Source organism: Mus caroli, chromosome 5 (genome assembly GCF_900094665.2).
Source record: "Mus caroli chromosome 5, CAROLI_EIJ_v1.1, whole genome shotgun sequence".
Lineage (NCBI taxonomy): Eukaryota > Metazoa > Chordata > Mammalia > Rodentia > Muridae > Mus > Mus caroli.
In genome coordinates this window covers 57,259,853-57,285,440 of record NC_034574.1, presented here as the reverse complement: position 1 = coordinate 57,285,440, position 25,588 = coordinate 57,259,853, and the positions used below count along the sequence as shown (strand labels likewise).

The 25,588-nt window shown below is 46.7% G+C and overlaps 1 protein-coding gene across 1 annotated transcript in view; it reads left to right on the top strand.

The window, feature by feature from the left end:
• The first annotated feature begins 319 nt into the window (after positions 1-319).
• Positions 320-25,588, top strand: part of Rell1 (RELT like 1) — a 61,532-nt gene continuing 36,263 nt past the window's right edge. The window contains exon 1 of the mRNA XM_021162445.1: positions 320-571. Coding sequence (XP_021018104.1) covers positions 484-571 — 88 coding nt within the window. The 5' untranslated portion in view covers positions 320-483. The remainder of the gene's footprint in view (positions 572-25,588) is intronic.

Here is a 25,588-nt window from a genome sequence, read left to right as displayed (position 1 = left end):
AACCTCTGCCTTCTTCTTCCCGCGTCTGACTAGTCCCAGGACCCAGGAGAAGGGAGTAACCCGCTCCAGCCTGAGGCTCCCGCGCAGCCCCGCCACTTGGCTGGGCAGGGTTAGCCCGCCCAGCAGAGGAGGCGGAGAGGGTCAGCAGTGGGCGGGGCTCGGGGTGGGGCCACGGCTTGGGCGCGCGGCTGACGCGACCCAAGGGTTTTGAGGGGAAGCGGGAGTGACAGAAGAGGCGCGGCCTGGACTCAGGGGCGGGGTCATGCGTGCGGAGGCGGGTCCAGGCTTCAAGGGACCGGGGCGCGGCGAGCAGGGGCGGGGCTTCCGTGCGGTGGGCGGGGTCCCGGCGGGTCCAGGCTGAGCGGGTAGGGGCTCGCGGGAGCCGAGCTCCTGCATTCAATCCACCCGGCAGCCCTAGAGCTGCACCGTCTACCCCGACCCGGGACGCCGCGGCCGGGGCGAGGAGGGCAGAGGGACGCGGCGATGGCTCTGTGGGGACTCCCGGGGTCCGCTGTGCTTGCTGCTTCAGTGTTCGTGGGAGGCGCTGTGAGTTCGCCGCTGGTGGCCGCCGGTGAGTGCTTTGGTCGCGGTCGGGACGTGAGTTGGGTCTGCGCTCGGAAGGGAGCCAGGGGCTCGACGGGTCGGTCGAGCCCACAACCCCGCCGCGCCCTGAGTTGCGCGCGCCCTGCTGTGCTACCGGATCTGGCTCTGAACATCTGGGTGTCCCGGGGTGGCCCGGGCAGGGTGCGGCGCGCAGCGCGGCTCGAGTCCTTCCCCACCCGCCTGCCGGGGTCCCGCCTTCCCTCCCCGCCGCTTCTAAAAAACGGCGGGACCCCAACTCGGATTCTTCAGGATGTCGCTTTCCTGGGACGCCTTCTCCCCAGCCGTGGACCCCTTTCTACTGTCCTGGTCCTCAGAGGCCTCACCAGGCGAAGATCTTGCCACCCGGGATCGGGTTCTGCTTTCCAGCCTCCTTCCTCGCTTTATTTTCTTCTTTCCTTTTCATTATGTTAAAGCCTTGAAAGTGCCAGTCTTTGCAGGTGGTTATGGATTCTTTTAGTAAGTCGGGAATTTCTCACTCCTTCCCATACACGCTGGATAAATTAGGCCGGGAAAGAGGAAAGACATCTATAATGTATACTGCTTTTTCTTTGTATCAAATCCTGTCATCACAAAAGGAACCTCTGTGGTCAGGGTGGAAGCCACCAGCCGAGACGCTGAGTGTTGTCTTCAACTACAAGCCATCAGCGGGAGAGTTTCTAACTGACATCTAAGAGGTCTACCTTTTACTTAAGGACGCCTTTGCCTTGTGCTCCTGTTTTTATAAGGCACACACCAGGGATTCTTAATAATTATTTCCCCCTCTTAATTGCCACCTCGCTGCAGTACTTAAAAAAAAAAGTTAAGCCTTCCTGGCCGTTTGGGGTTACCACAGGCTGATTCTTACGTCAGCAGGCTCTGCCAAGCTTGCCTTCAGGGGTGGCTCCTCTTCAGGCCCAAATAATAAGCAGCTGGAAGGCTTCCAACGGCGACTGTCTTCTCTATAAAATATACGTGCTGCTCTTCTTTTCGGAGAACGTTCTAGTCACTCGGAGCTTTGGAGCCTGCTTCTCCTTTGTCCTTTACTTTTTCATGGGCATCAGAACGAGCTAGCAAGGGAACAGGATAGATAGACGATGTGTCTCCTGGGTATTTATTAGCAGATCCGCATTTCCTTCAGCCATCTACCCAGGGGAAAGGGAAGCTGGTGACTCGTTCTATTGGATGGGAGATTTTCCCGTGCATCCTGGGCTTCTTTCCTGAGACTTGTAACTACAACATAGTTTCAAAGTAGCTTGGAGACTGCAGGTAGTAAGGGGTATCACTTGTTGCAGAGTTTGGAACAATAACAAAAAAGATGAACCTGGGAGCAAGATTGTGACAGTTTAGTACGTGAGGCATGTCACCAGCCATCCTCAGGAGAAATCCATTCCTAGAGTGGGTTTTTGTTTTGCTGGGTTTCTGAACAACACCCGGGTGTCAGGCCTGCAATGTGACTGAAGAAACTTCTATGGAGTGGTGCTATTAGTAACCTTTTATGAGTGAAAGTTAGTGCTTAAAAAGAATGAAGTACCTAAGGTGGAAAGGATAGAACTTCCAATTTGCTGGCTGGCTTAGGGCCTGTATCAAGAGATGAGCCTGGAACAGCTGGCCGCTGATCTCTTTGAACTCCAAGTCCAGAAGTAGGAAGAAGGAGATGGCATCTGATAGAGACAGCCTGCCGTGTGCTTTAGCTGGGTGCTTCATGTGTATTTTAAAACTTATTCCTCATGACCCAAGATGTGTTTACTCTCTGTAGATCAACTGAGGCCTGTCATTACATAGGCATTGTATCAGTAAGCATTGGTTGGGTGGGGTGGGAGGTAGGAGGAAGGGGAGAGAGGGGGTGGGATGGGAGGAGAGGAAGAATGAATACAGCCTGTTTGGTTTTAAATTCATCATCTTTCTACTGTCCCCCATGCTTCCCAGACAAAATAGAGCATAGGTCAGCCTCAGCAACCTGACTTAAATTGTAAGGTAGTTAGTTCTCTAAGATGCCCAAACATCACATAAGGAGTATGTAGTCATCTGAGCCATACAGTGGAGAACCGGCAGAGAGCTTCTCAGAGGGTGGGTGGCAGTCTCTTTCACTTCCTTTTTTTTTTCTTCGAGACAGGTTTTCTCTGTGTATCCCTGGCTGTCCTGGAACTCACTCTGTAGACCAGGCTGGCCTCGAACTTAGAAATCCACCTGGCTCTGCCTCCCAAGTGCTGGGACTAAAGGCATGCGCCACCACTGCCAGGCTTCACTTCCTTTATTGTAAGCCATCTAAATAGTGGCATTAGAAGCTACTTTGCAAGTAGCAGAACTGCTTTTCCAGGTTCTGCCTTATTTATGTACTTGAGTTCTCTGGTGACTTGGCCTCCTTGGTCTCCGTTTCTTACCTCTCCTGTCAGTGGGCACAGCCCTTGAGTAGAGAGATGGGAAAACAGTTCCAGGGTTGGAGCTGTGAGGGATGCACAGTCCCTGGGCTCTGTGGGCATCCAGCCAGCCTCAGATTCCTCATTTAGATGTTGAAGATATGTTTGATTAAATTCTGGGTTCTCTTTTGGCAGGACAGCTGCTTAGCTGAACGTCCACATAGTTCATAGACATTAGGTGCAGTGTTTTGGAAAAAAAAATACTGTTTAGAGCTTTGGACTTCATGCTTACTCCAAATTCAAAGAGGAAATGAAAAATATCACCAGTGGCTGACATTTCTTTATCTCCTCTGCGCCATTTTTTTCTAATCTTTCAGAAAAGAATGAGGGAATTTTGGGAAGACTTGGATTTGAATGTGAGAAGCCACAGTCCAGGTGATTCAAACATCGAACTTTGATTTTTTTTTTTTTTACTTTTTAAAAAAAAAATGATGTGGCTTTGATGTTTTAGTCTTACTGCATACTGGACCATTTTAATTATAGCATTTAGAAGGATGCACATTAAAAATACTGTTATTTGAAAACAATTTGGTCTAAGATTGAAGGCCTAAAATCAAAAGTTGGCATCATGATGACACAGTGGCGTCTGGGCTTTGGGTGCTCAGTGGCAGGACACTCACCCTGCCTGCCTGCTTCCTCTCATGTTCAGGAGTGCCTGGCTTCAGTCCCCAGCACTACCAAAAGCCAATAAACCAACCAACCAACCAACAAACAAATGAATAAAAAGAAAAAGAAAGAAAAAGAAACAAAAGCAAATTGTCATTAGTTAAAACTGTTTCTTAAGAGTTGTCCAGTAATCCTTGTGGTTGTGTTTAGGAACTGGTAAAGATTTTAAAATTCTCTTATGTACATGTATGCAATTTTGTCTTTATTCCAGGGTTAGCTATGTATCATTTATATGCCACATTGAATTAGAACTAATACTATACAATCTGAATGTACGTAAAATGTTGTACACAGCAAGGAGTTTGGGGCTGCTAAGCCAAGAGAGTAAAAAAAAGGCTAAGCATGGTGGCGCATGCTTTCAATCCCAGTACTCAGGAGGCAGAATCAGGCTTATCTCTGTGAATTTGAAGCCAGCCTGGTCTATAGGGTTCAGGACAACCAGGGGCTACACCGAGAGACCCTGTCTCAACACACAAAAGGAAACTAACAACAAAAAGATCTGGTGTAAGACTGAGGGTCTAGAATTGAAAGTGTGGCTTCTTTACCTTTTTTTTGGAGTTCAGTGTTTATCACTGTGTAGTAGAGTTTGTCCTCAGATCATTTTCTCTGTGTAATCCCACCGGACTGATCCTGTGTTAAAGGCTGGGAATTCGGACCCTCTGAGAAGTGGGAAGTTACTGGGAGTTACCTGGGCCTCTGTCCTATCTGTTACACTGTTACACTCTGTCCTATCTGTTCAGTTCTAAAGTGCATTGCAAACTATTCTTTTTCCTCTTTGGAAAGAAAATTCTTTTCATTCTAAAATGTTTCTGAAGAGTCACAGCGGTACGACTCTGCAGCGTCGGTCTAGGTAGTTTTGAAAAGTCCCTCCTACAGCTTGCTTGAGTGGGAGGAGGGAGTTAGCCTTTGATCTCTTACCTAGAGGCACTTGCCTCAGTTTGCATTCCATTCTGGTCTCTCTTCCTGCACCCTGACCTTGGGTAGTATCCTAATGCAGTGCAGTTTTATTGGCCCGGGTCCCTTTTACCTTAGTCATAGGCAGGTTCTCTCCCTGAAGCACTGGGAAGGTGTCTTAGTGTTCCATCACGTAGCTTCACTGTGTTTTACTACACCATGCCTCCTTTCTGGAAGGCTGTAGCTGTCATTGATTGTTTTAAAATGAGATTTAAATCTCCATTGTTTCCGTGAACACCTCTGTCCACAAGGCTTGGTGTCATAGTTGACTGCCTGTGTAGAAGATGGGTTCTTGGAAAAGCAGCTTAGAGGTCGGTGCAGTTCACATTGTGAGGCCGTTGATAACTCCCGGTTTGTACTCTTACCACAGTGGTTTGAAGCACTCACTGCCCCTGCTCTTAGTATTTTTCCCCTAAAAATAAAAAGGTAGCTACTAATTTTTTAGGCAAAAGCTATGTGTTGGTACCTTGTTTTAATGTTATCATCTTTGGTTCTTGTAAGATGGGCTATTTATTTTTTTACTATCCTTTATCAGGTTGGTTTTCTTTGCTCCTCTCTAGTATCCAGGGCATTTGTACAGTGCTGTAATCCTTTCTGGACATTTCACAAATGCAAAATGCTCTGAAAAAATGAGGATTTTTAAATTTTAAATACATACATACACATACTCTCTCTCACACATACACACATACTATATATATATATATATATATGCACACATATATACATATATATACACACACACATATATATATATATACACACATACTTATACATATACATACATATATTATATATATACATATATATATGTATATATATATATATATATATATATATATATATAGAGAGAGAGAGAGAGAGAGAGAGAGAGCGCGAGCGGTGGTAACACAGGGCCTGCCCCAGTGGGAGGTGTTCAAGTTCGAGTTTGCTCTCGCATAGGTTGAATATCCCTGTACCTTGCTGCGGCCATCCAGCACCTTTGACTTCTGAGTGTGACACAGTGCAAGTTGAACTCGGCCACCTTTCTGCAATCGGGCATCTGCCTCTGGGGTTTCAGTTAAGGACTCATGACTGCATTTCCCTTCCCTGAGTCATCTGTTCATGTTTTCTCACATCCCTTGGGAGCCAGTAAGTATCCCATACAAATATCTAAAATGTCCCGTGGAGAAATAGCAGGGATCCTGCAGAGAGGGCTTCTTCCCTCCAGAGAAGGCTCACGCAGTAGCTAAGAGTGCTTTGTCTGAGTCTGATTCCCAGCACCCACACAGCAACTTATAACCCTCTGTAACTAACTCCAGATAAGGGCATGGGATGCCCTTTTGTGTCTTCCATGGGCCCAGGCCTGAACATAGTACATATACATTCATACAACCAGGCAAAACACTCACACTCTTAAACATAAAAATGCATCTTAAAATCTTACAGAGATTTGAAAAGTGACTCAGAGCCAGTAGAGACTTAAAAAAAAAAACAAACCCAGCCAAATACCCCCAAAGACAATAACCTCTCTGCTGTAGAGCACTTCAGGAGGAGGAAGGCCACCTGGACATCCTAAGCAGGACCTAATAAAGACACTTGGATGCAACCGGGCTTCTGCATCTGTTTGGTAGCTCTATGGGTGAGTGCTCTATGTAATGGAACCCTAATGGGTAAGTAGAGAGGTTCGGCTGGCTCTCTTCTCTGCCAGCTAGTGACACGGCTCTCTTTGTGAGAGAAAGAAATTGAATCTGCCGAGGAACATTTTGGAGCTACCCCCCCAGGCAACCTGAGTTCTTGGGGCCAGTCATCTTATCTCGAGTCTCCCTGGCCAGCCTCCTTGAACTCAGGAGACCCAGTTTCCATTGCTGCTTGCAATACCCCAAGGCCTCCAGCTTACTGTCTTTCCTCCTTTGGCACTGTCTGGGATCTCAAAAAAGAGACAATTCCCCAGCCTGGGTTCTATTTCCTGTGCTAGTTGCCAGTCCTCCCCAGGAGCCCTCCCCAGGCTCTCCCCCGCCCCTTACTTGGTTTGCAAACTCCTGGCTATAACAGCATTTCAGGCACTAATAAAAGTGCCTGTTGTCCAGAGAAAACAGTCTTTAAACCACTCCTCTTACCTGTATTATGGAGAAAATAGAGCCAAGCTGCTTCATGTGGTTATTGTCACGATGATGTGAGCCAACGCATGGGCACGCTTGGCACAGTGTTTGTGGCATAGGTATGTTAAAAAGGTTTGCTTCATTATTCGCCCATAGCCAGGCATTAACATTTCACATAAAAAACAAAAAAGATGAAACAAAGTTCCTAACCACTCCAAAACTGGTCTTAACCCCAGCACTGGGAAGCTGAGATGGGGGGATTGCTGTTAGTTCAAGGCCTAGCCTGGGTTGCATAGTGAGTTTTAAGTTAACCTGAGCTACATTATGAAATTTTTTAAAGCAGAACAAGAGGGGGCTTCAAGGAAGCAGGATAGAGAGGGAACCAGGGGCAATGGGCTTGACTGTGTGGCTTCTCGTGGGAGGTCGAGACAAAGCCACTGGCTGTCACAGTATTACAAGAAAAGAGAAGAAAGCGAGGAAACCTTTACCTTTATAAAGATAGACAACTCTGCTTCGTTTTGGAAGAACTTTGGGGGACTCATCGGTGCAGCCAGCTAGCCTGTAGTTGTAGTGCGTTTCCTTACGACTTGATGTAGTGATCACGCCATAAGCATTGGTTAGTGAAGGTCTAATTGGTTACTGAGCTCCTCTTTCCTCCCAGGGACTTACTTGAATGAAACGAAATTTCATGACAGGAAAGCAGAGGAATACATACATCTGTGTATTACAGGCTGGCGGGGTGGGTGGGGGGTGGTTCTGGTGACGTCCTCAGAGTTTATTTAGTGGAGAGGAAATGGGTACGGCTAAGATTTAAGAATGTTCCTTTGTACCCTCTGGGACCTCCTGTCCTATTGGCATGTCCTGGCATTGACATGGACCCACAGCTGTCCCTGCTCCTAGCAGGTTTCCTCTGTCCACACCTGCTTCTGGTGTTCACGCTTCAAGAAGGTCTGTTTCCCCAGCTCTCGGATGTGGGATGTACCTGACCTCAGAAGAGTGATAACTATCATAGCAGTGACTTTTGTTCTTAGTGACATGCCTTTAGGGATGGTCATCTTGTTATTAGTCCCTTTGTTGTGCATGGGAAACTGAACCCAAAAGGACATGGTGGCCTGCAGGAGTCATGGGCCTTAGCAGCCATTAGGGTGACATCATGTGTGGATCTTGTTCACTGCCCAGGTTTGACTTTCAGACCTGGAATAGAATAGGTTTTTAAAATGCGAATGGAGAGTCCAGAATATCCCCCTCCCCAACTTGTGTTTATATGTGAGTGTTTGTGTGTGTGTGTGTGTGTGTGTGTACAGGCCAGAGGAAGGCATTGGATCCCCTGGACCTGGAGTTACATGCAGTATGAGCTGGCTAATGTGGGTCCTGGGGACTGACCTCGGGTTCAGTTAGGCATCTCTCTGGCCCCCCTTATTCTTTCTATTAGGGTGGAAAGTTACTCTTTGGAACATTCAGTCTCTGATCTTAGTACCGAGTCTCCTCTGCCTTCCTCTGGATTGATGATAGACTGTTGTCTATCAGCCTCTGTGGGATTTGTTTACATCCGAAGGTGGCAAAACTAGACATGAAGGGAGGATGCCGGCAACAAGGAGATCGGAGAAAACCGAGATAGTGAGAGAACATAGTAGTGAACGTTTTCAGCGTAAAGGTTTTAAAACTCCAAATCTATTCATGAGTCTCTTTCCAAGGGCACAGTCACTTGTATTCTGCCAGCCAATGCCAGTCAGTTGTGTGCGTATCATATTTTCAATGTCCCAACACACGAAGTATTTAAAACCATCTATTTCGTGAGCATCTTCGTCTCCTTTCTATTGCTATAACAGAATGCTTGCCACTGGGTACTAGACGTGCATTTGCAGGTTTGGCAGACTGAGAAGTCATGGGTGTGCTGACATCTGTGGGGCATCCGGAGAGGACCTCCATTGCATCACAACGGGGTAGAGGACATCCTGTGGCAAGCCTGAGCGTGCATGCCATGACTCTCTCTTTCTCTGCTTCATTACCTCATCGAATCCCAATTACCTCTCAAAGGCCCCATCTCTATACGCCACAAACATGGATCTCGGAATTAAGTCTCAACACAGTCAAATATAGCAATAGACTCCTCTGATTGATGGAGAGAGGATGCTAGCCACAAGGAGACCAGGGGGAAAGTAAGTATTAACATAGCACCCAACAACACACAAGGCACAGAAGATGAAGTGATGTGAACAGGGTATGTGGAACCCTTGCCTCATGGAGCTGTCTTAGCCCCTCAGTAAGGAAAGAGAGGCACAGGGCCAGAGTATCTAGCCTGCGGCTGGGGTTGGGGGTGTGTGGAAAACTGAGAATCCAGGCCAGGTGGGGCAAATAAAAACAATCTGGAGCAAATAAGGCTTAAATTTCCACTGCACAGCTATAGGCATTAGCTGGGTAAAAAGACCCAGCCGTTGCGGAAGAGTGATTGATGTGTGTGACGTTTTGGGTGTGGTGTGTCCTCAAAGGGCTTACATGCTCACATCTAAGGCCTTAGGAGACTGGAAACTTCATGGATGCCGGGTTTAGTATTGATTAGCTTTAGCCATTAGGGTGGCAGCCTCATGGTTAAATCCTTATAGCATCATCGATTAAGAGACCAGAGGAGAGACATACAGAGTCTGTGTCTATGTCTCTGTGTCTCTCTCTGTGTGTGTCTCACTTGTGTACATGGTTCCTATTTCTATGTGAATCCCGAACTACACTTAGGCTCTGCCAGCCAAAAGACCACCATTAGATGGGGTATCTGGAGAGTCTAGAAGTATGAACTAAGTAAACTTCTTCTTTAAAGTGACCTGGCCTACTTGTGGCATTGGCAGCAGAAATGGGCTAATAGAGCAGCAGGCTAAGCTGTGGCCAGTGCTTCTCAAACTTGGGTGTCTGTCTGGAGGCTGGTCACGGCCCAGGTGGCTGGCTCCTCCCTGGACCAGCTAAGACAACATACAGTGGGCTTGAGATGAGAATGGACATTTCCTGTTGATGTTGACTAAGAATCGGAAGTGAGCAGGGGAGTGTTGGGGAGGGGAGATGTGGGCTTATCCCTCTTCCTTTGTGTTCCCACCCATTGTCTTAGGCTAGCCTATCCTGCCTTGTATCTATGCTTCCAGCTGAAACCAAGGCTAATACTTGAGGAAACCTTTCCTGTGACTTCTAGACTGCAATCCTGGGATGACCTGAGTGCAGGTCAGGCGCACTGTATCTCTCCCACGGTATTTGGCCCTCAGTTATAAGCATTTGCTTCCCCGGTATGCTTCCTATTAACTAGAACTCTTTGTGGCAGCCGCGTCGATGAGATGTGTTAAATATTTGATCGCTTGAGCCGATTTAACTTTTGCAGTCACTGGGAGGAGCAGGTCACTGCGGTCTGCTCTGTGGCATGGAGGGAACTGAGACTTGTGGGGAGTAATCAGGACGAGAAGTGAGCTTTCTTGCTCATCACAGAGGAGGGGAAGCCAAAGCTGGGTGGATGTTCCTGATCCCCAAAGGTCCCTTGTGTAGTGTGAAATGATGTATACACGCTGGTACTAGTCGAAGGAAAGCTTTATATTTAATTTGTCTTAATTTGTCGGTTTCTCATTCTTGCTCCATCTACTTAAAGAGAAAACCAAGGCATCTTAGCAAGTGAAAGTAGGTTTTTGATGCTAGTCAAAAATAGTTCATTAACCAAAGACGTCTCTGAATATTGCCTACCCCACCCCTTCTTAGAGACAGGGTCTTACCATGTAGCTTTTGCTGGCCTTGAGCTAATTCTGAAGTCTAGTCAGGCTTTAACTTTACATTCCCAAGGCAGGAAGGATGGGTCACATGTTAAGAGCACTTGCTGCTTCTGCAGGGGACCCTGGTCCAGTTCCTAGCACCCACACTGTGGTTCACAGTTGTCTCGATCGATCTCCAGTTCCAGGGGATCTCCTGGCTTCCGCAGGACTAGGCATGCAAATGATGTACATGTATACAGGCAAGTGAAACTCATACACATACAAAAAAAAAAAAAAAAAAACCCTGTAAATTTGTAGTTCTCTTGCCCCAGCCTCATAAGTGCTGGAGTCACAGGCGTGCCACCATCTGTGGTAAGTAAATGAACATGCAATTGGATTTAGAAATGTTTTCTTTATCTTGGCATAGTGGTGTTCACCTTTAATCTCCACATTTCTAGACTAGCCTGCTCTACATAGTGACCTCTAGGTCAGCCAGGGATATATATATAGGCATCTCCTCCCAAAACCAGTTATGCTTTCTAAAATTTTGGCATGTAAGAGATATGAGCGAAGAAAAATTACTTTTAATTCCCCAAAAGATACCAATTGGATAACTTTTCTGTTTTTGTTTTTGTTTTTGTTTTTTCGAGACAGGGTTTCTCTGTATAGCCCTGGCTGTCCTGGAGCTCACTCTGTAGACCAGGCTGGCCTCAAACTCAGAAATCCACCTGCCTATGCCTCCGGAGTGCTGGGATTAAAGGCGTGCGCTACCACGCCCGGCTTTGGATAACTTTTCTAAGCCAGCTGGTTAAGTTAGTCTGGTGGAAACTTTACAGAGAGCCTGTATATGTCACATGCCGCACGGAGCCTGAGAGGAAGAGCTCCTTTCAGCTCTGAAGACTTGCCCAGACACCTCCTCTGTGCATGCATACAACTGTACTGTGGCTTTCCGAGATTCCTCTAAGGGGTGGACGTTTGAAGCGCTCCCTGGACATTCTGTCTCATAGTGTAAGTGGGGGGAAGGGAGGGAGGACTCATTTTCCACTGTCATGGCCCTCCAGAGCTGGAAGTCCAGCCACAGTCATGTGAATTGTCGGCTTTACAGAAAGCAGCAGCTGTGATTTCTTGGCGTTGGCCTGGTGGCAGGTGGCTAGCCACAGACGTTACATAGTATCATTTTCCTTTGCATGTCTGTGGTTTATGCTAACACGTTTGCATTACTTCCTGGGATCTTCCACCTTCTTGCCTCTGCTAAAAGCAAAATACAGATCAGCCACCAGGACAAAAGCCAAGGCCTTGGGCAGTGCCTAAAGTGGCGAGATTGAGCAGGGCAGTTGGGCTTCACAGGAGAAATATTTCATGGCTGTATTTGCCAAGAAGGTGCCTAATAGTTGCTTCAGCTAAAACTTGCAGATCATTTTGCACACCCAGCACGCAGTTAATTAAAACATGGGCTTGTCTTATTTGAGATACTGCCGGGTAGCTACTGGGTACGTGTAACGAGTGCACACCTAATTTAGTTTTTGTTCTATGAAACTTATGATGGAGACGTGTAGATAAGCCATGAATGGAAGTCCTTGTGGCGTCATGGAAAAAGGGTTTTGGTGTAATCAGAACCACTGACTAAGTGTTGTGTGGGATCACAGGAGACTTCTCTTTTGAAGTGAAGGACAAAAAGAGCTCCATAGCCTGAAACTGGGCATTGAAGTCCACAAGGGAACTATACATACCAATCCCATGGAACAGCCTGGACGATGGCACTGGAGCTTAGCCATTGCAGCTCCCGTGGGGCAGAGCTTCTAAGCGCGGGAAGCTTCACAGGGGAGACTGAGGTGCGGCTCCTCAGCTCTTAAAGAACTTTATTGTGCCGGGTCAGGAAGCTCAGGCTGGGCAGTGGAGGGTAGAGGACCAGAGGAGTTCCGGGGATTGCCCTGTGAGGGAAGAGTGTCTGGTGTCATTAGGACTGGAGTTTATAGCAGGTTCTGAACAGTCAGTGAAGCGCTGGGATGTTTCCTGTATCTTTGTAGGGTGGAGGTAGGAAGGAGAGCTCAAGGGAGCCCCAGTGCAAAATGATGCTTGTTTTAGTTTTCTATATGTCTCCGAGTCATCTGTGGGATTAAGGAACTAATACCATCCCTTGTAAGGAGTCTATATAATACAGTCAATTTTTGTGACACACAAATAGGAAGGCTGCGTTTAAGGAATTTGGGGAATGAGAATGATGAAGCCAGTACTGTGGGCGGAGTCCTGGCCACGGGAGAGTCAAGGAACAGCTATGGTACCTGCTTGTCTCCTGTTCGTCACTCCTCCAAAATCCTCCAAACCAGCTCGAGTATAGGATTTATTTTTGGAAGCCCATTGGACATTTGCATTTCTCAACCCTGCTGTTCTTCAAGAACGCATCATTTGCGTCTCCTTCTGGGTTGGAGTGCTGTCACCTTTAGGGCAGTGTCCATAAATAAAACAAAAGTCAGCATGGGGGTGAATTAAAGCCCCAGTTGGCCAAAGGCTCCATCTCTGTCACTTCCTGCAGACCTGTTTCCCTGCTCCTCGATGCCTTGTACTGTCACTGCACAGATCTGGGAGAAGGGCAATGTGAGAACGATCTAGCATATGTTTGATGTCTAGGTACTATGTCAACAGTCCTTACACAGACACTCCATGTCTGGAATGGAATGGGAGAGGACTTAAGGAGGGAGGGACAGAATGACAGGAGGATTAGTTTTATCCACACTGAGACTGGGTTGTACCTAGAGATTTTATTGAGTAGGGTTCTTGCCATTGGTCAGTGTAGTTGGTCTGTTTCTTCTGTCTCTGGTGCAGATGTCTTTTAAAACCCTCTGAATTTACTAACCTATAGGGAGTGTAGATGGATGAGTCTTTCTTGTGCATGAAGAGCCGCTTCGACCACACTTGAGATTTCATTAGTGACTGTAAGTAAGGCATGGAGCTGGTGATGGGAGGTACTAGCCATGCTGTGGAAAGGCTGAAACTTCTGTCCTTTCCTTGATTTCTGGGGTTCAGTGGACGTCAGCCAACAATTGAGTCAGTCAGGCTTCTTAAAAGCTCTGTACCAGGACATGGAAGGGGCTTCTAGGGGTGAGCTCAGGGCTGGGCTGGCAGTTGAGCTTGGAGGGGGTATGGAAGCTGTCCGTCTTTGCCTTCTCTTCCATTTGGCTGTCCTGGTTTATTACATCCTTCACAATAAACTTGTGGTCATAGAAGACAGATTTTTGAGTTCTGTAAGACACTTCAGTAAATTATTGGAATGAAGGGGACATTGTAGAAACACTGACATTTGTAGCCAAGAGTCATCTTCGAGGCTGGCCTTTGAAGAGAATAACTCTTTTTTTTTTTTTTTTTTTTTTTTTTGGAGACAGGGTTTCTCTGTATAGTCCTGGGTAACCTGGAACTCACTCTGTAGACCAGATTGGCCTCGAACTCAGAAATCCGCCTGCCTCTGCCTCCCAAGTGCTGGAATTAAAGGCTTGTGCCACCACTGCCTGAAGGGAATAACTCTTTAACTGGTGGGTCTACACTGACTCCAGGCTGATAGGGTCAGAGTTTAATTGAACCCTAGGATACCCAGTGGGTGTTAAGAAAGTGAAATAGTAGGATCTCCCTGGGAAGCCATTGGAAGCAACATTAAAACACGCCTGGCATCACCTCTGTAATCACACCTGTATTCTACTTAGAGAAAAGCACAAAGACATTTATAAAATACATACCAGGAAAGTGGAAGACGTCAGGCCATTGCCCCACTGTTCAGATTCTTGCACCCTGCTTTATTGGATACAGGAGTGGAAGGTACACCATTTGGTTTCTTTGACCTTTGATTCCTGTGGTGTGGCTGAAAGGTCTCATAGCATGGTCTCTGCCTATAGAAATATCTGGGGTGTCACTGTGGATGGTAGCTTTGGGCAGTCTCCATAGTGAGGGATTCTAGTCCTATATTCAGGTTTACCTCTGTAGAATGAATATGACCGTTAGGTTGGACCATGTGAAAAAATGCTGATGTTCAACTATTTCCACCTGTGGTAGCAACAGGTTTATGTTTGAACTAATTGTAATAAAGACTCCTTACCGATTTCCTCATTTGTTGTGAAAAGACTCCATCTCTTCTGATTATCACTAACATCTTTTTTTAGACAATGTAAGGCAATAGAGAAGAAAAAGAAAAACTATGTCAACGTTCTACTAGTCGGAAGGGAATTTAGTTAATACTAAATCGAGCAAGTGCTGTCTAACACCTTACCTTTTTTTTTCTATGAATAAATTACTGTTTTTATTTTTTATATTTAAAATTTTTATTTATTATACGTGTGTGTTTGTATCCATGTGCATGTACTTGGGTGTTCACATGTCACAGGCATGGAGGTCAGAGGACAGCTTTTCTTCCCCTCTGTTAAAGTTTCTTTGTGCATTTTTATTAACCACAGCAGGAAGAACTATGGAGAATCGCTGTGGGATTTTACTGAATGCCCAAATCCTTCACTCTAGCGCAGACCCTCAGGGCACGGTGCCCACTGCCTCACCTCTGCCACTTGCTAGATGTGCAACCTGGGGCAAATTATCTGTAAAATGGGGTTTAAAATAATCTCTACTTCCCTGGATTATTGTCAAGGCTAAATAATGTATTAATAACTACATTATAGATAATCTATGGTAGAGTCATGGTACAGACACTTATCAATATGTGACAATTATAGTATTTTTTTCTTTGTATAAGTTGTTGCATATTTATTTATTTTTCTAAATGTTGGCTTTGTAGCTCAGGCTGCCCTGGAACTCATTATCCTCCTATCTCAGTTTCTGTGTTCTGATATTATAGTCCTGTGCTAGATTTTCTGAGATCCCATTTGGACATCATGGTAATGACCTCCATACTATTTCCCTTCATCTGGGGTTTTCCTGATGGCCCTGTTTCATCTTTCCAGAATTCTTTTTCCCATTTGATCTTTGGTTTTCCTCTTGGCCCCCCCTTTCCTTGGCTTTCTCCAGAGGCTGTGAGAGGATTTCACATCAGGTGACTTCAGTGGGCTCAGAACCTTGAGGTTTCCTGGCTGTTCCCCTTCAGTTCCCGGTTCCCAGGTTCTCAGAAACCAACCAGACCCACGTGCCTGGCTTGTGGGAACACTGCCTGACTGAACCTGTGACTAATCCGAATGCCCTCTGTTTAGGACTTTTGTAGTTTTCGGTTGAATCATTTTCCCCTTCCTGTTCCTGGAAGGAAGAGAAGCCTCCTGGACTGTGTGTGAATATGATGTGAGAAATGTGGGAGCCTGCCTGTTGTGCTGTGGCTCTGTGCATTGTCACTCTGTGCTCTGTGGCTCTGTGCTCCGTGGTTCTGTGCTCTGTAGCTCTGTGCTCCATGGCTCTGCCTTGTATCCTGTGGCTCTGTGCACCGTCACTCAGTGCTCTGTGCTCCGTGGCTCTGTGCTCCATGGCTCTGCCTTGTGTCCTGTGGTTCTGTGCATCGTTGCTCTGTGCTCCGTGGCTCTGTGCTCCGTGACTCTGCCTTGTATCCCATGGCTCTGGGCTCTGTGGCTCTGCCTTGTATGCTGTGGCTCTGTGCTCCATGGCTCAGCCTTGTGTCCTGCGGTTCTGTGCTCCGTGGCTCTGCCTTGTATGCTGTGGCTCTGTGCTCCATGGATCAGCCTTGTGTCCTGCGGTTCTGTGCTCCGTGGCTCAGCTTTGTGTGCTGTAGCTCAGTGCTCCATGGCTCAGTCTTGTGTCCTGTGGCTCTGTGCTCTGTGGCCCTGCCTTGTGTCCTGCGGCTCTGTGCTTTGTGGCTTTACCTTGTGTCCTGTGGCTCTGTGTTCTGTGGCTCTGTGGCTCTGTGGCTCTGCCTTGTGTCCTGTGGCTCTGTGCACCATTGCTCTGTGCTCCATAGCTCTGACTGGCCACCATGGCTCATGGCTCTGCACTGCTAATTATGAATCTACTTTGCCTGCAAAGTGCACAGCGATGCCCATGGCTGCTGTGTCCTCACACGGAGGGAGGGCTCGTGTTCTCCGTACCTCACATTGTGTCCTTTCTAATCCCTGGAGTTCATTGTCTTTCTGTGTATCTGGCTTTATATGTTGGTAACTGCTGCTAATGGTCACATTACTAACACTGAGCACACACTGGGATAAAGCCAAATTAATCTCATAGAATACTCAGAAACATTTCAACCCTTGTCCACATTGTATGGTTGAGAAAACTGAGGTCCAAATATTTTTATCAACTTGCCCTGGGCTCTCATAGCCTGGAGCCAGTCTGAACATTGTGAAAACAAGAGAGATTTGGTTTTTGCTTCCCCTCTTGCCTTGCTGGGGAGCACCTTTGGCTCAGAATCTCTGTCCCTCCTGTGGCGATCCTGGGTTCAAGTCTCTACTCAGCCAGCCATCCCTCAGAGGAAGGCTACAATGTTGCTTCTTTATTGGCTCCCTTTCTAAGACAATTTAATACTAGCATCTATTGGCTGGTATCTGTTGGCAGGATAAGTGATAGAACATGTACTTAATATCTGCAAGTCCCTGGGCCCTTTGCCTACTACTACAGAGCAAAACAAACAAACACCAACCAGACAGACAAACAAACAGCCAAAAAAAAAAAAAAAAAGGCCCTGCAAAATAATAACTCTGGGCCAGGAAGATGGTTCCGTCTGTAAAGTGCTCACTAAATAAGCTCAGGGACCTGAGTGTGGATCTCCTGAGTGTGGATGAGTGCCCACCTACATAAACAGCCAGGGGACACATAACTGTGGTCCCATTGTGAGTGTGTGTGTGTGTGAAGGTGGAGACAGATCCCCCGGGGTAGGCTGGCTGGCCATTCTAGCCAAGTCAATGAGCTTCAGTTCAGAGAGATCCTGTCCCAAGAGATAAGGTGGAGGGCAATTGGAGAAGCCACCTGATATTGATCTCTGGCTTCCACTGGCACAGCGTACATGGTCAATAATAACATCTATCTCAGAGTTGTGGGCATTAAAGAAGATTAATGCAAGTAAAAATACCGAAGTTGTCGCTGAAGTTGAGTTACTCTCAGCAGGTGATGGCAGAGAATCTGAGCACCCCAGAAGCTTAGAGCATGGTGCTCCCAGCCCCTAGAACTTCCCTGGGGCTAGAATCTCCCTTTTCCCACTGATGGGTGCTGGGCCGGCTCCCTTGTGAAGCTTTTACCCTGCTCCCGACCCTTGCTTCCCTGTGTGTCTAGATTCTGCTGTGTTCTGTGCTTGCTGGAAAGATTTGGCTGACTTCCCAACCCTGGCAGTGACGTTGTACACAGAAGCCAGGGATGCAGCTCCCCAAGGCTTGCTTGGTCCTCTATATCAGTTCCCCTCCGTCAGTCTCAGGGGAGTCACTGATTTTGTTCAGGAATACCCAGTGCTTCCCTCCTGAGGAAACAGGCCATCTGGGCCTGTCTTCTGCTTCCTGTCTGAGCGTTTTCTTCTGGCTCGCACTACTTGGCCTTCCTTCCGTAGCTTAAGTCATTTCCAGCATAGTCTCGCCTGGTTTCTTGAGAGGAATAGGAACAGATCTGTTAGGATCGCAGCCTTCTGAACAGTGGGCAGTCACCATTGGTGAGGTTACATAAGCTTGGATTTAGTGTCCCTGAAGGAACCTGGCGAGTTGCGGAGAGCTGGAGTCCTGTGACCATCCAGTTGAAGGCCAAAAGCTGGCGTCGGAATGTACTGCTATTTGTAGCCCTCCTTTGCATCCTGTAGACTGGAACTCTCCGTTGGTGTAGATGAACGCAGAGCATCCTTTGTACTGCTGTCTTTCAGGGTTCGCCGTTATTCAGCTTTGCACACAACCTGCTCATTTGTGTCTTTGGGGATGGATGGTATTTGGCAAATGGAGCCTAATTACACCAGGCCCAAATAAGTTCTAAACAAAACTACCTGTCAAGTTAGAGTGGAGGTGGGCACTCTTTGGGTGACCCTGGAGCCCTTCTCAAGGAATGGCTCTGCTGTCACAGGCTGTATGTTGTGGGTATTCAGGGTGTCCCCATTGTGTCCCAGAAGCTGTGACTGTTCAGGGTGTCCCCATTGTGTCCCAGAAAGCTGTGACTCTCTACATGGCACACAGAAGCGTTGACTTAAGTTGAGGGATTCCTTTGATTTCTGTGTCTCATTTGTGTTTGGGTCTCTATGGGGTGGGCTAGTGTGGCGAGTGGATGGGGAAGGGGATGGAATGTCCCTTTCTGTCATGGCCACAGTCATGCATGGCAGACTGTGATTTATTTACGAGATGAGGCTATAGGTCAACATTCTGGCTAACTCCTGGCCACTATGGAAACTTAGATCCAATTTCAAATGTGGAGGCGTATTCAGCAGCACTGTGTTCATTGGGTGGGAACATTCTTATCTTACAGACTGTGTTTCTAGCTAATGTGAATGATGTTGTTGCTCTTCTGCCTTTTCTGCCCTTCCCTCTTTTCTTCCCTCCTAAAAGAGTTTTAAACACCAGGCCATTACCATCAAGGGTCCAAGTCATGTCTGTAGCAACCATCACATAAGATCCCAGTGCAGTAGTTTGTGACTTAGGTGAACACATAAATGGACGTGGGACTTGTGCCAGTAGATTAAGCCAGGGCCTCCATTTCCTTGGTCCTGGTAATGGTTGTGGAGAAGTGTATTAGGGTTGAGCTTCTGAACGAACTTTTGTTTTTCCACAGTTAATATCAGAGGTTTTTATGATGCTGAGTTTTTTTTTTTTTTTTTTTTTTTTAAGGAATGCTGTCAGTACAGAACCATTTCCTCATAACTAATGTCTCATTAATATGATCTTCACATTGAAGGAAGATGCACACATGCATGGATAATACATAGTGGGGTCACTTGGAGGGAGGCACCTGTCAGTCACTGGAGAGATACTGGGTGGCATGTGCTGACCTCAGCTACATCTTCGGGTCAGTTGATATAGGTTAGTCCTATTTTTTTTTAATGTTTAATTTAATTTTTTTTTAATGTGTATAGTAGTGTCCTGCTTGCATGCATGCATTTAGACTATGTGTGTCCAGTGCTCATGGAGGGCAGAGAGGGCATTGGATCTCCTGGAACTGGAGCTACAGATGGTTGTCAGCTGCCATGTGGTTGTGGGCAGCAAAACTTTGGAAAAAGTAGCAGGTATTCTTATAGAGCCACCTCTCTGGCCCCAAACCACCTTTTTTTTTTTTTTTTGAAGGATATGTGTCAGAAATGAACTCTTCCTAGGCATGTATGTAATTTACGATTTGAAGTGTTCAGATAGGTTCATGGTAAAATTCTCCCTACACTTGTTCTCCCACCTCCCAGCCCTGTCCTAGAAGACAGAGGGGGCTAACTAACCAAGGCTAAAGATTCAGTACGCCCTCCTGTGTACAGCGTTGAAAACAGCTAAAGGGAAATGGACAGATGGGTAGGCATGGGGGAGGAAAAGAGAGCAGGAGAACAGGAAGAAAGAGAGGTGCCCCCCACCCCCCGCCCCTGCCCTGAGCCCGTTCCACCATTGATTGCCCTTTGGCAGGACTTCACTGATGTGCCCTGCCTCTTGGGGTGCCTCTGAGACTCTTTACCTTCTCTGTCTTAGAGGCATGGTTGATTGCCTCCTGCCCTGGGTGCCAGAGCAGAAGTGTGGTAAGTCGACCATGTCCCATTTTCAGGCCTGGTGTGATCTGCCTCTGCCTGTCTCCTGAATGCTAGCCATTGTTTGAAGTAGGCTGGAAGATTGCCAGGGAGGCCAGAACTTTAGCCAGTGACCTCTCCAGATGCCCGGGATCCTGGAGTTAATCCCTTCCTGAGGAGCAGCTAGGGGCAGGGTCAACAGCTGTTGTCTTTGGTCAGCCTTTCTGTCTCCTTAAGGGATTTGTTTGGTCAAGGGGTTCTCGGACAGGTAGGGACTTTCTTAGACTCTAAAAATTTCCTTCCACCTTAGTTTAAATATAAACCAGGGATGGTAAATATTTAGATTACTTAAAAAAAAAAAACTTTTAAAATATTAACGTCACTGCAGTTTCGGTCCTTTGATCATGGAGCTACCTGGGTTTGGACTGATTGTGCTTTGTTCCCAGCTTCCCTTCTGGGCAGAGCATTTGTTCCCTTTTGTCCAGCCAGGTCAGTTGTCCTACGTAGGTCTACTATAAAGGGCTCCTCCTACCTGGGTTCTTGGTGCATCCCTTCTCAGCCCCCGTGGTACTTCTCAAAGGCTGCAGAGAGACTGACTGGGCTTAAAGCATCACTTCCGAGTCACGACCGCAAATTGCTCTGCACTTCCCATTACAAGTGAAGGTTGCCTTAGTGATGGTAGGCTCCAGGGGCGCCGGTGTTAAGTTGGTGGGTCAGATCCTGACATTGCTGGGTCCCACGTGGTTTACCGAGGAGTCAATGGAGGCTTCCACTGATGCCAAAGTGACCTCTGCTGCCAACTCAGGCTGTGGTGCTTATGAATTCCGTAAGCTCTAAGAGATTTTGACACAGTAAGGTTAGGTAGGCTATATGCTCTGGGGTGGGATTCTGTTACCCAGGCAGGAGGATTCTGCAGGTAGGTAGATAGGTAGGTAGGTGCTCCTTTGCCCCTGCCCTCTTCTCAGCCACACTGTGCAGAGGGTGGGGTTCCAACAGCTACTTAGCTGAGCAGAAGCCGATCCACCACGCTTAATTTAAGCACGTTGATGCTCTAACTCATGTTGTTCTCTAGGGCCCACAGGGGCTCTCTCATTCTCTCAGCCCTTTTTATATTGACTGGTTTCTAAGCTTCTTGAATTTGAGTGAAGGCTATATATATCTCAGCCTTGGCCCCAAGAGCAAGGCACTGTCATAGAGTTGCTGTGGCTTTATCTGTCTTCGTAGACACTCAGAAATATTTTTTGGGGAGGGGGTGGGGTGGGATGGGAGTCACTTCATTTTGCAGGATTTGCTTTAAGTCCCTGTTATAGTGTAGGTCACTGACTTTGACTGTACTTTAACTACAAAGTACACCACAGAGAGGGTGGGTGCTAGGTGCTGGGACTGGGGGCGTGTCCTACTAGTTCGCAGTTCTTTCGGCTATTGGTAGTGACCCCAGAAGTGGTTCCACACTGAATGCCATGAAAATTATGATAATAGTCAAGTAAATGTACAGTGGCCAAAATGCGCAGTGGACCTGAGGAGTTTCTGGCAGAGCTCGTCCCTGCTGGATTCGGAAGGCTTCTCTGCAGCCCTGGTTCTAAACCCACTTCTCATACATGCTGCTGCCCCGTGATGTTTCTGGAGACATCGGGGGCTCAGGCTGGAGACTGTTGTATGTTACAGATCACTGCGTTTCTCCTGTAAATATGGAGTGTTCCGCTCTGCAGAAGCACAGAGGGGTAATTATGGAAGTGGCATTCCTCAGCGTGTAAGGATTCACTTACTATCTGGGATAGAGAGTTAGAATTCTTTGTTTTAAGAATTGCTGTTTGAGTCGCTGACTTGGTTAAAAACAAAACAAAAACAAAAAACAAAGCAAAACAAAAACAAAAAACAAAACAAAACAAAACAAATGAATTTTGCCTTGAAATTGGTGCACAAATTCCAACAACTTCTGAAATGACTAAATGTACTTCAGTCATTTGGTACTCTATAGTTATGCTAATTGGAATTATCAGTACTGATGATTATAAAAATCAAAGTAGCTAGCAAATTCTAGAAAGTGTTGAAAATGTCCTTTGTCGACTCAGATATTCAGCTGAGATTTAATTCTTCATGTAAGAGTAAATGAGGACATTCATCTTATTGGTATGCAAATTTGCTTTCCTCTTTACCAAATGGAAAGATGGTATCAAGGAATTGTTTTAAAATACAATTTATTATGTTACAAAGTAGGTGTTTGACTTGTATACTCCTTTTTATATATCTACATACTTAGGGTTTTCCTTTTTTTTTTTTCTTTCTTTGAGACAGGGTTTCTCTGTAAACTGTAGCCCTGGCTGTCCTGGAACTCACTCTGTAGACCAGGCTAGCCTTGAACTCAGAAATCCTCCTGCCTCTGCCTCCCAAGTGTTGGTACTAATGGTGTGCGCCACCACCTTCAGAGAGATGAATGACTGGGCACCTCAGTCATTTAACCTATCTTGACTTTAAGTAGTTATTCTTCAGACACTGTGATTGGAGTGTTAGTTGATAGTGTGTTGGGGTGGGGTCTCCTTCCCATCCTCTGTTGATGGCTGTGCCAGAAATCCACACTTCTCAATGCATCCCAGTTTGGGGGTGGGGTGGGGGTGGAGGTGGGGGTGTAAACTGGAGGTGGTATTGGAGCTACTGATAGTCTGCTTCCTCATTGCCGTGATTGGCCACAGCTATGTTGGGACTGGTCCCAGGGGTCACTTGTCTGGCCTCTCTGGTCTCTGCTCTCTTCCCTATTATCTTTGAAGTCCTCTGGCTATGCCTGATGCCCTCTAGGGATGCCATTTCTGCCCCATTTGTCTCAGCTTCCGAGACTGGTTGGAAATACAAATATAATTTGTCATTTTAGGTTGACTTCAGTCATCCCCCATTCCCAATCTCCACACTGCTTCATCCTTTTTGCCTTCACATCTTCTTTTGTCATCTTCTCAGCCGGCTCTAGGCCAAACACAGGGACACAGTGAGCCCTCAGAGTACTGTGAATTAACTGCAGCCAGCCAGGCCTAGGGAGAGAACTCCAAACAATACTGATACAAGCTGGTCTTTGTTGGGCAGTATTTGTTTTCAGAAGGGGTCACCTTTGCAGTCAGGGCTGAGAAGGGCCTAATTGCTCCAGGGAACTATAGATTCTCAAGGTGAGGTGGTGGCTTATTCTTGGAGACACAGCAAGGCTGTGTGGAGCCCATACTATGGCTTACATAAGGTGGGCCATGACTTGGGAGTTGGGAGAGTAGAGACTGGCAACAGAGTTGCAGTCTTATACTTGAAAAACTGCTTTGTATATGACAAAATGATAGTAGTTTTCAAAACACACTCATGGGCTGGAGAGATGGCTCAGTGGTTAAGAGCACTGACTGCTCTTCTAAAGGTCCTGAGTTCAATTCCTAGCAACCACATGGTGGCTCACAACCATCTGTAATGGAACCCAATACCCTCTTCTGGTGTGTCTGAAGACAGCTATAATATACTCATATAAATAATAAATAAATAAATAAACAAATAAATAAAAGAACAAATCTTAAAGATCTTTCTCTCCCTCTCTCCCTCCCCTCCCCGCTCCCTGTCTCTTTCTCCCTCTCTCTCCCCCTCTCTCTCACATTTTCTGCTGTCCTAATTGTAACCCAAGTTTGGCGAGCCTTTTCTCTAAACTGAGTTGTGAAATAATATCCGAGCGGTCAGGATAACATTCAGCATTTGAGCAGAAAAATGGCCTGGTGAGGTATCGTTTGAAGTATTAGACCTGAGACCGCTGCCTGTGGATGGAACATCCTCTGAGCCCTCTGTTGATGTAGACACTGAGGGCAGCAGGAAGCCTGTGGGAACAGGTCCAGGCCTGGCACCTCCACTTCCTCAGTAGCCGTGTGATCTTGGGATCTTCCCTCGCCTTCCTGTGCCTCAGTTTCCCAATCTATAAGTTGAGGATCGTAACCTTCTGTGTGATGTTAATAAACTGGACTTACCGTGCCGTGGCATTCAGTGCTTAGTACGGTGCTGGCTCAGAATTGCCCGATATTGAAGTGGTAGTTGTTTTAGGTAAGAATAATGGTAAATGGTCAGGTTTTCTGCACTCCTGTAGGCCTCTCACCGTCAACTGTCCCCTTTTTTGCTTTTCCTTTTTCACCCCAGTTGCTTGACATCTTCTTGGGCCTTGCAGCCTGTACTGTATACCCTTAGTGGATCAGAATACATGGATATACATACACAATATGTATGTATGTATGTATGTATGTATCCACACACAGTCACATATGTATGTATGTATGTATGTATGTATATCTATATGGCGAGTGCCCTTGTTCATACTCTTCGTGAGCTTTTCCCAATCCTTGACTCCCCTGCTGAGCCCTCCCTCTCTTCAAGTCTCTCTGCCCCACCTCCATTCCTAATATATACTGTTGCTTCTTAAGCAGTAGAAAACTAGAGGATGTCATACACCTGTTTCCTTGGCTCCTTTCACCAACTTCAGGATGCCTTGGGAGGAAATAGCTCTTGTAGTTTAAGTGTTTGATCATGTTTTCCACGTGGAAACTGTCTCAAGCTCAACACTCCATGTTTTCCCCCCTTTCCTTTAATATATTAGGAGAGGCTACTGTGGTTTGAGTAGGTCACTGACACTCCTGATTTGGAAAGGTGGGCCTCATGGCATTGGAGTTGAGCCCTTGTGAGTGGGTGAAAGGCTAGCCTGTGCCACTTCTTGCTCAGGGAGATCCATTAGGTATGGTCGAGCATTGGTTAATATTGCCGGGAGGCAGGGCTGCCCCTGGTGCTTGCTACACCTGTGCTCCTTCCCTCGGCTTCCCACCACAGTCTGCCAGCAGAAGTTCTTGGGCTTGTTGCTTCCAGAACCTTGAGTCAAAGTAACCTATTCTTTTTCTACAAATAACCCGATTTTAACTATTGTGCGGTAGTGACACATGCGAGGGACTGATACTTTGTCTTTGTTTTCTGTTGAGAGAGAGAAAAACTCCCGAGGAAAGTTTCTTCCCTTCACCTCAGAACTGTCTTTCGGAAAGAGCCAACCCTGCTCGGCCCTCCGGTCCTTACCTGGGTGGCGACCTTGTCCGCAGCCACCAGAGTTTCCCTATGCCTTGTTGGGTTTTCCTTTATTCCATCTTTCCTCAGTTGATTTTAGTTTTAGGTTTTATTTTATTTATGTTTATGGTTCTTTATATTTTAGTTTCTCCAGACAGGGTTTCCCTGTGTGGGCCTTGCTGTCCTGAAACTTGCTCTGTAGACCAGGCTGGCCTCGAATTCAGAGATTCACCTGCTTCTGTCTGCCTCCTGCAATTGGGATCCAAGGCGTACGCCATCATGCCTGACTTAGTCGGAGTTTTTAAAAAGAAAATACCAAGAATTGGAGTAGAATCCAGCAAGAGGGAAGTTAAAAGATTTCACATTAGCTGGGTGTGGTGGCGCACGCCTTTAATCCCAGCATTGGGAGGCAGAGGCAGGCGGATTTCTGAGTTCAAGGCCAGCCAGGTCTACGAAGTGAGTTCCAGGACAGCCAGGACTACACAGAGAAACCCTGTCTCGAAAAACCAAAAAAAAAAAAAAAAAAAAAAAAAA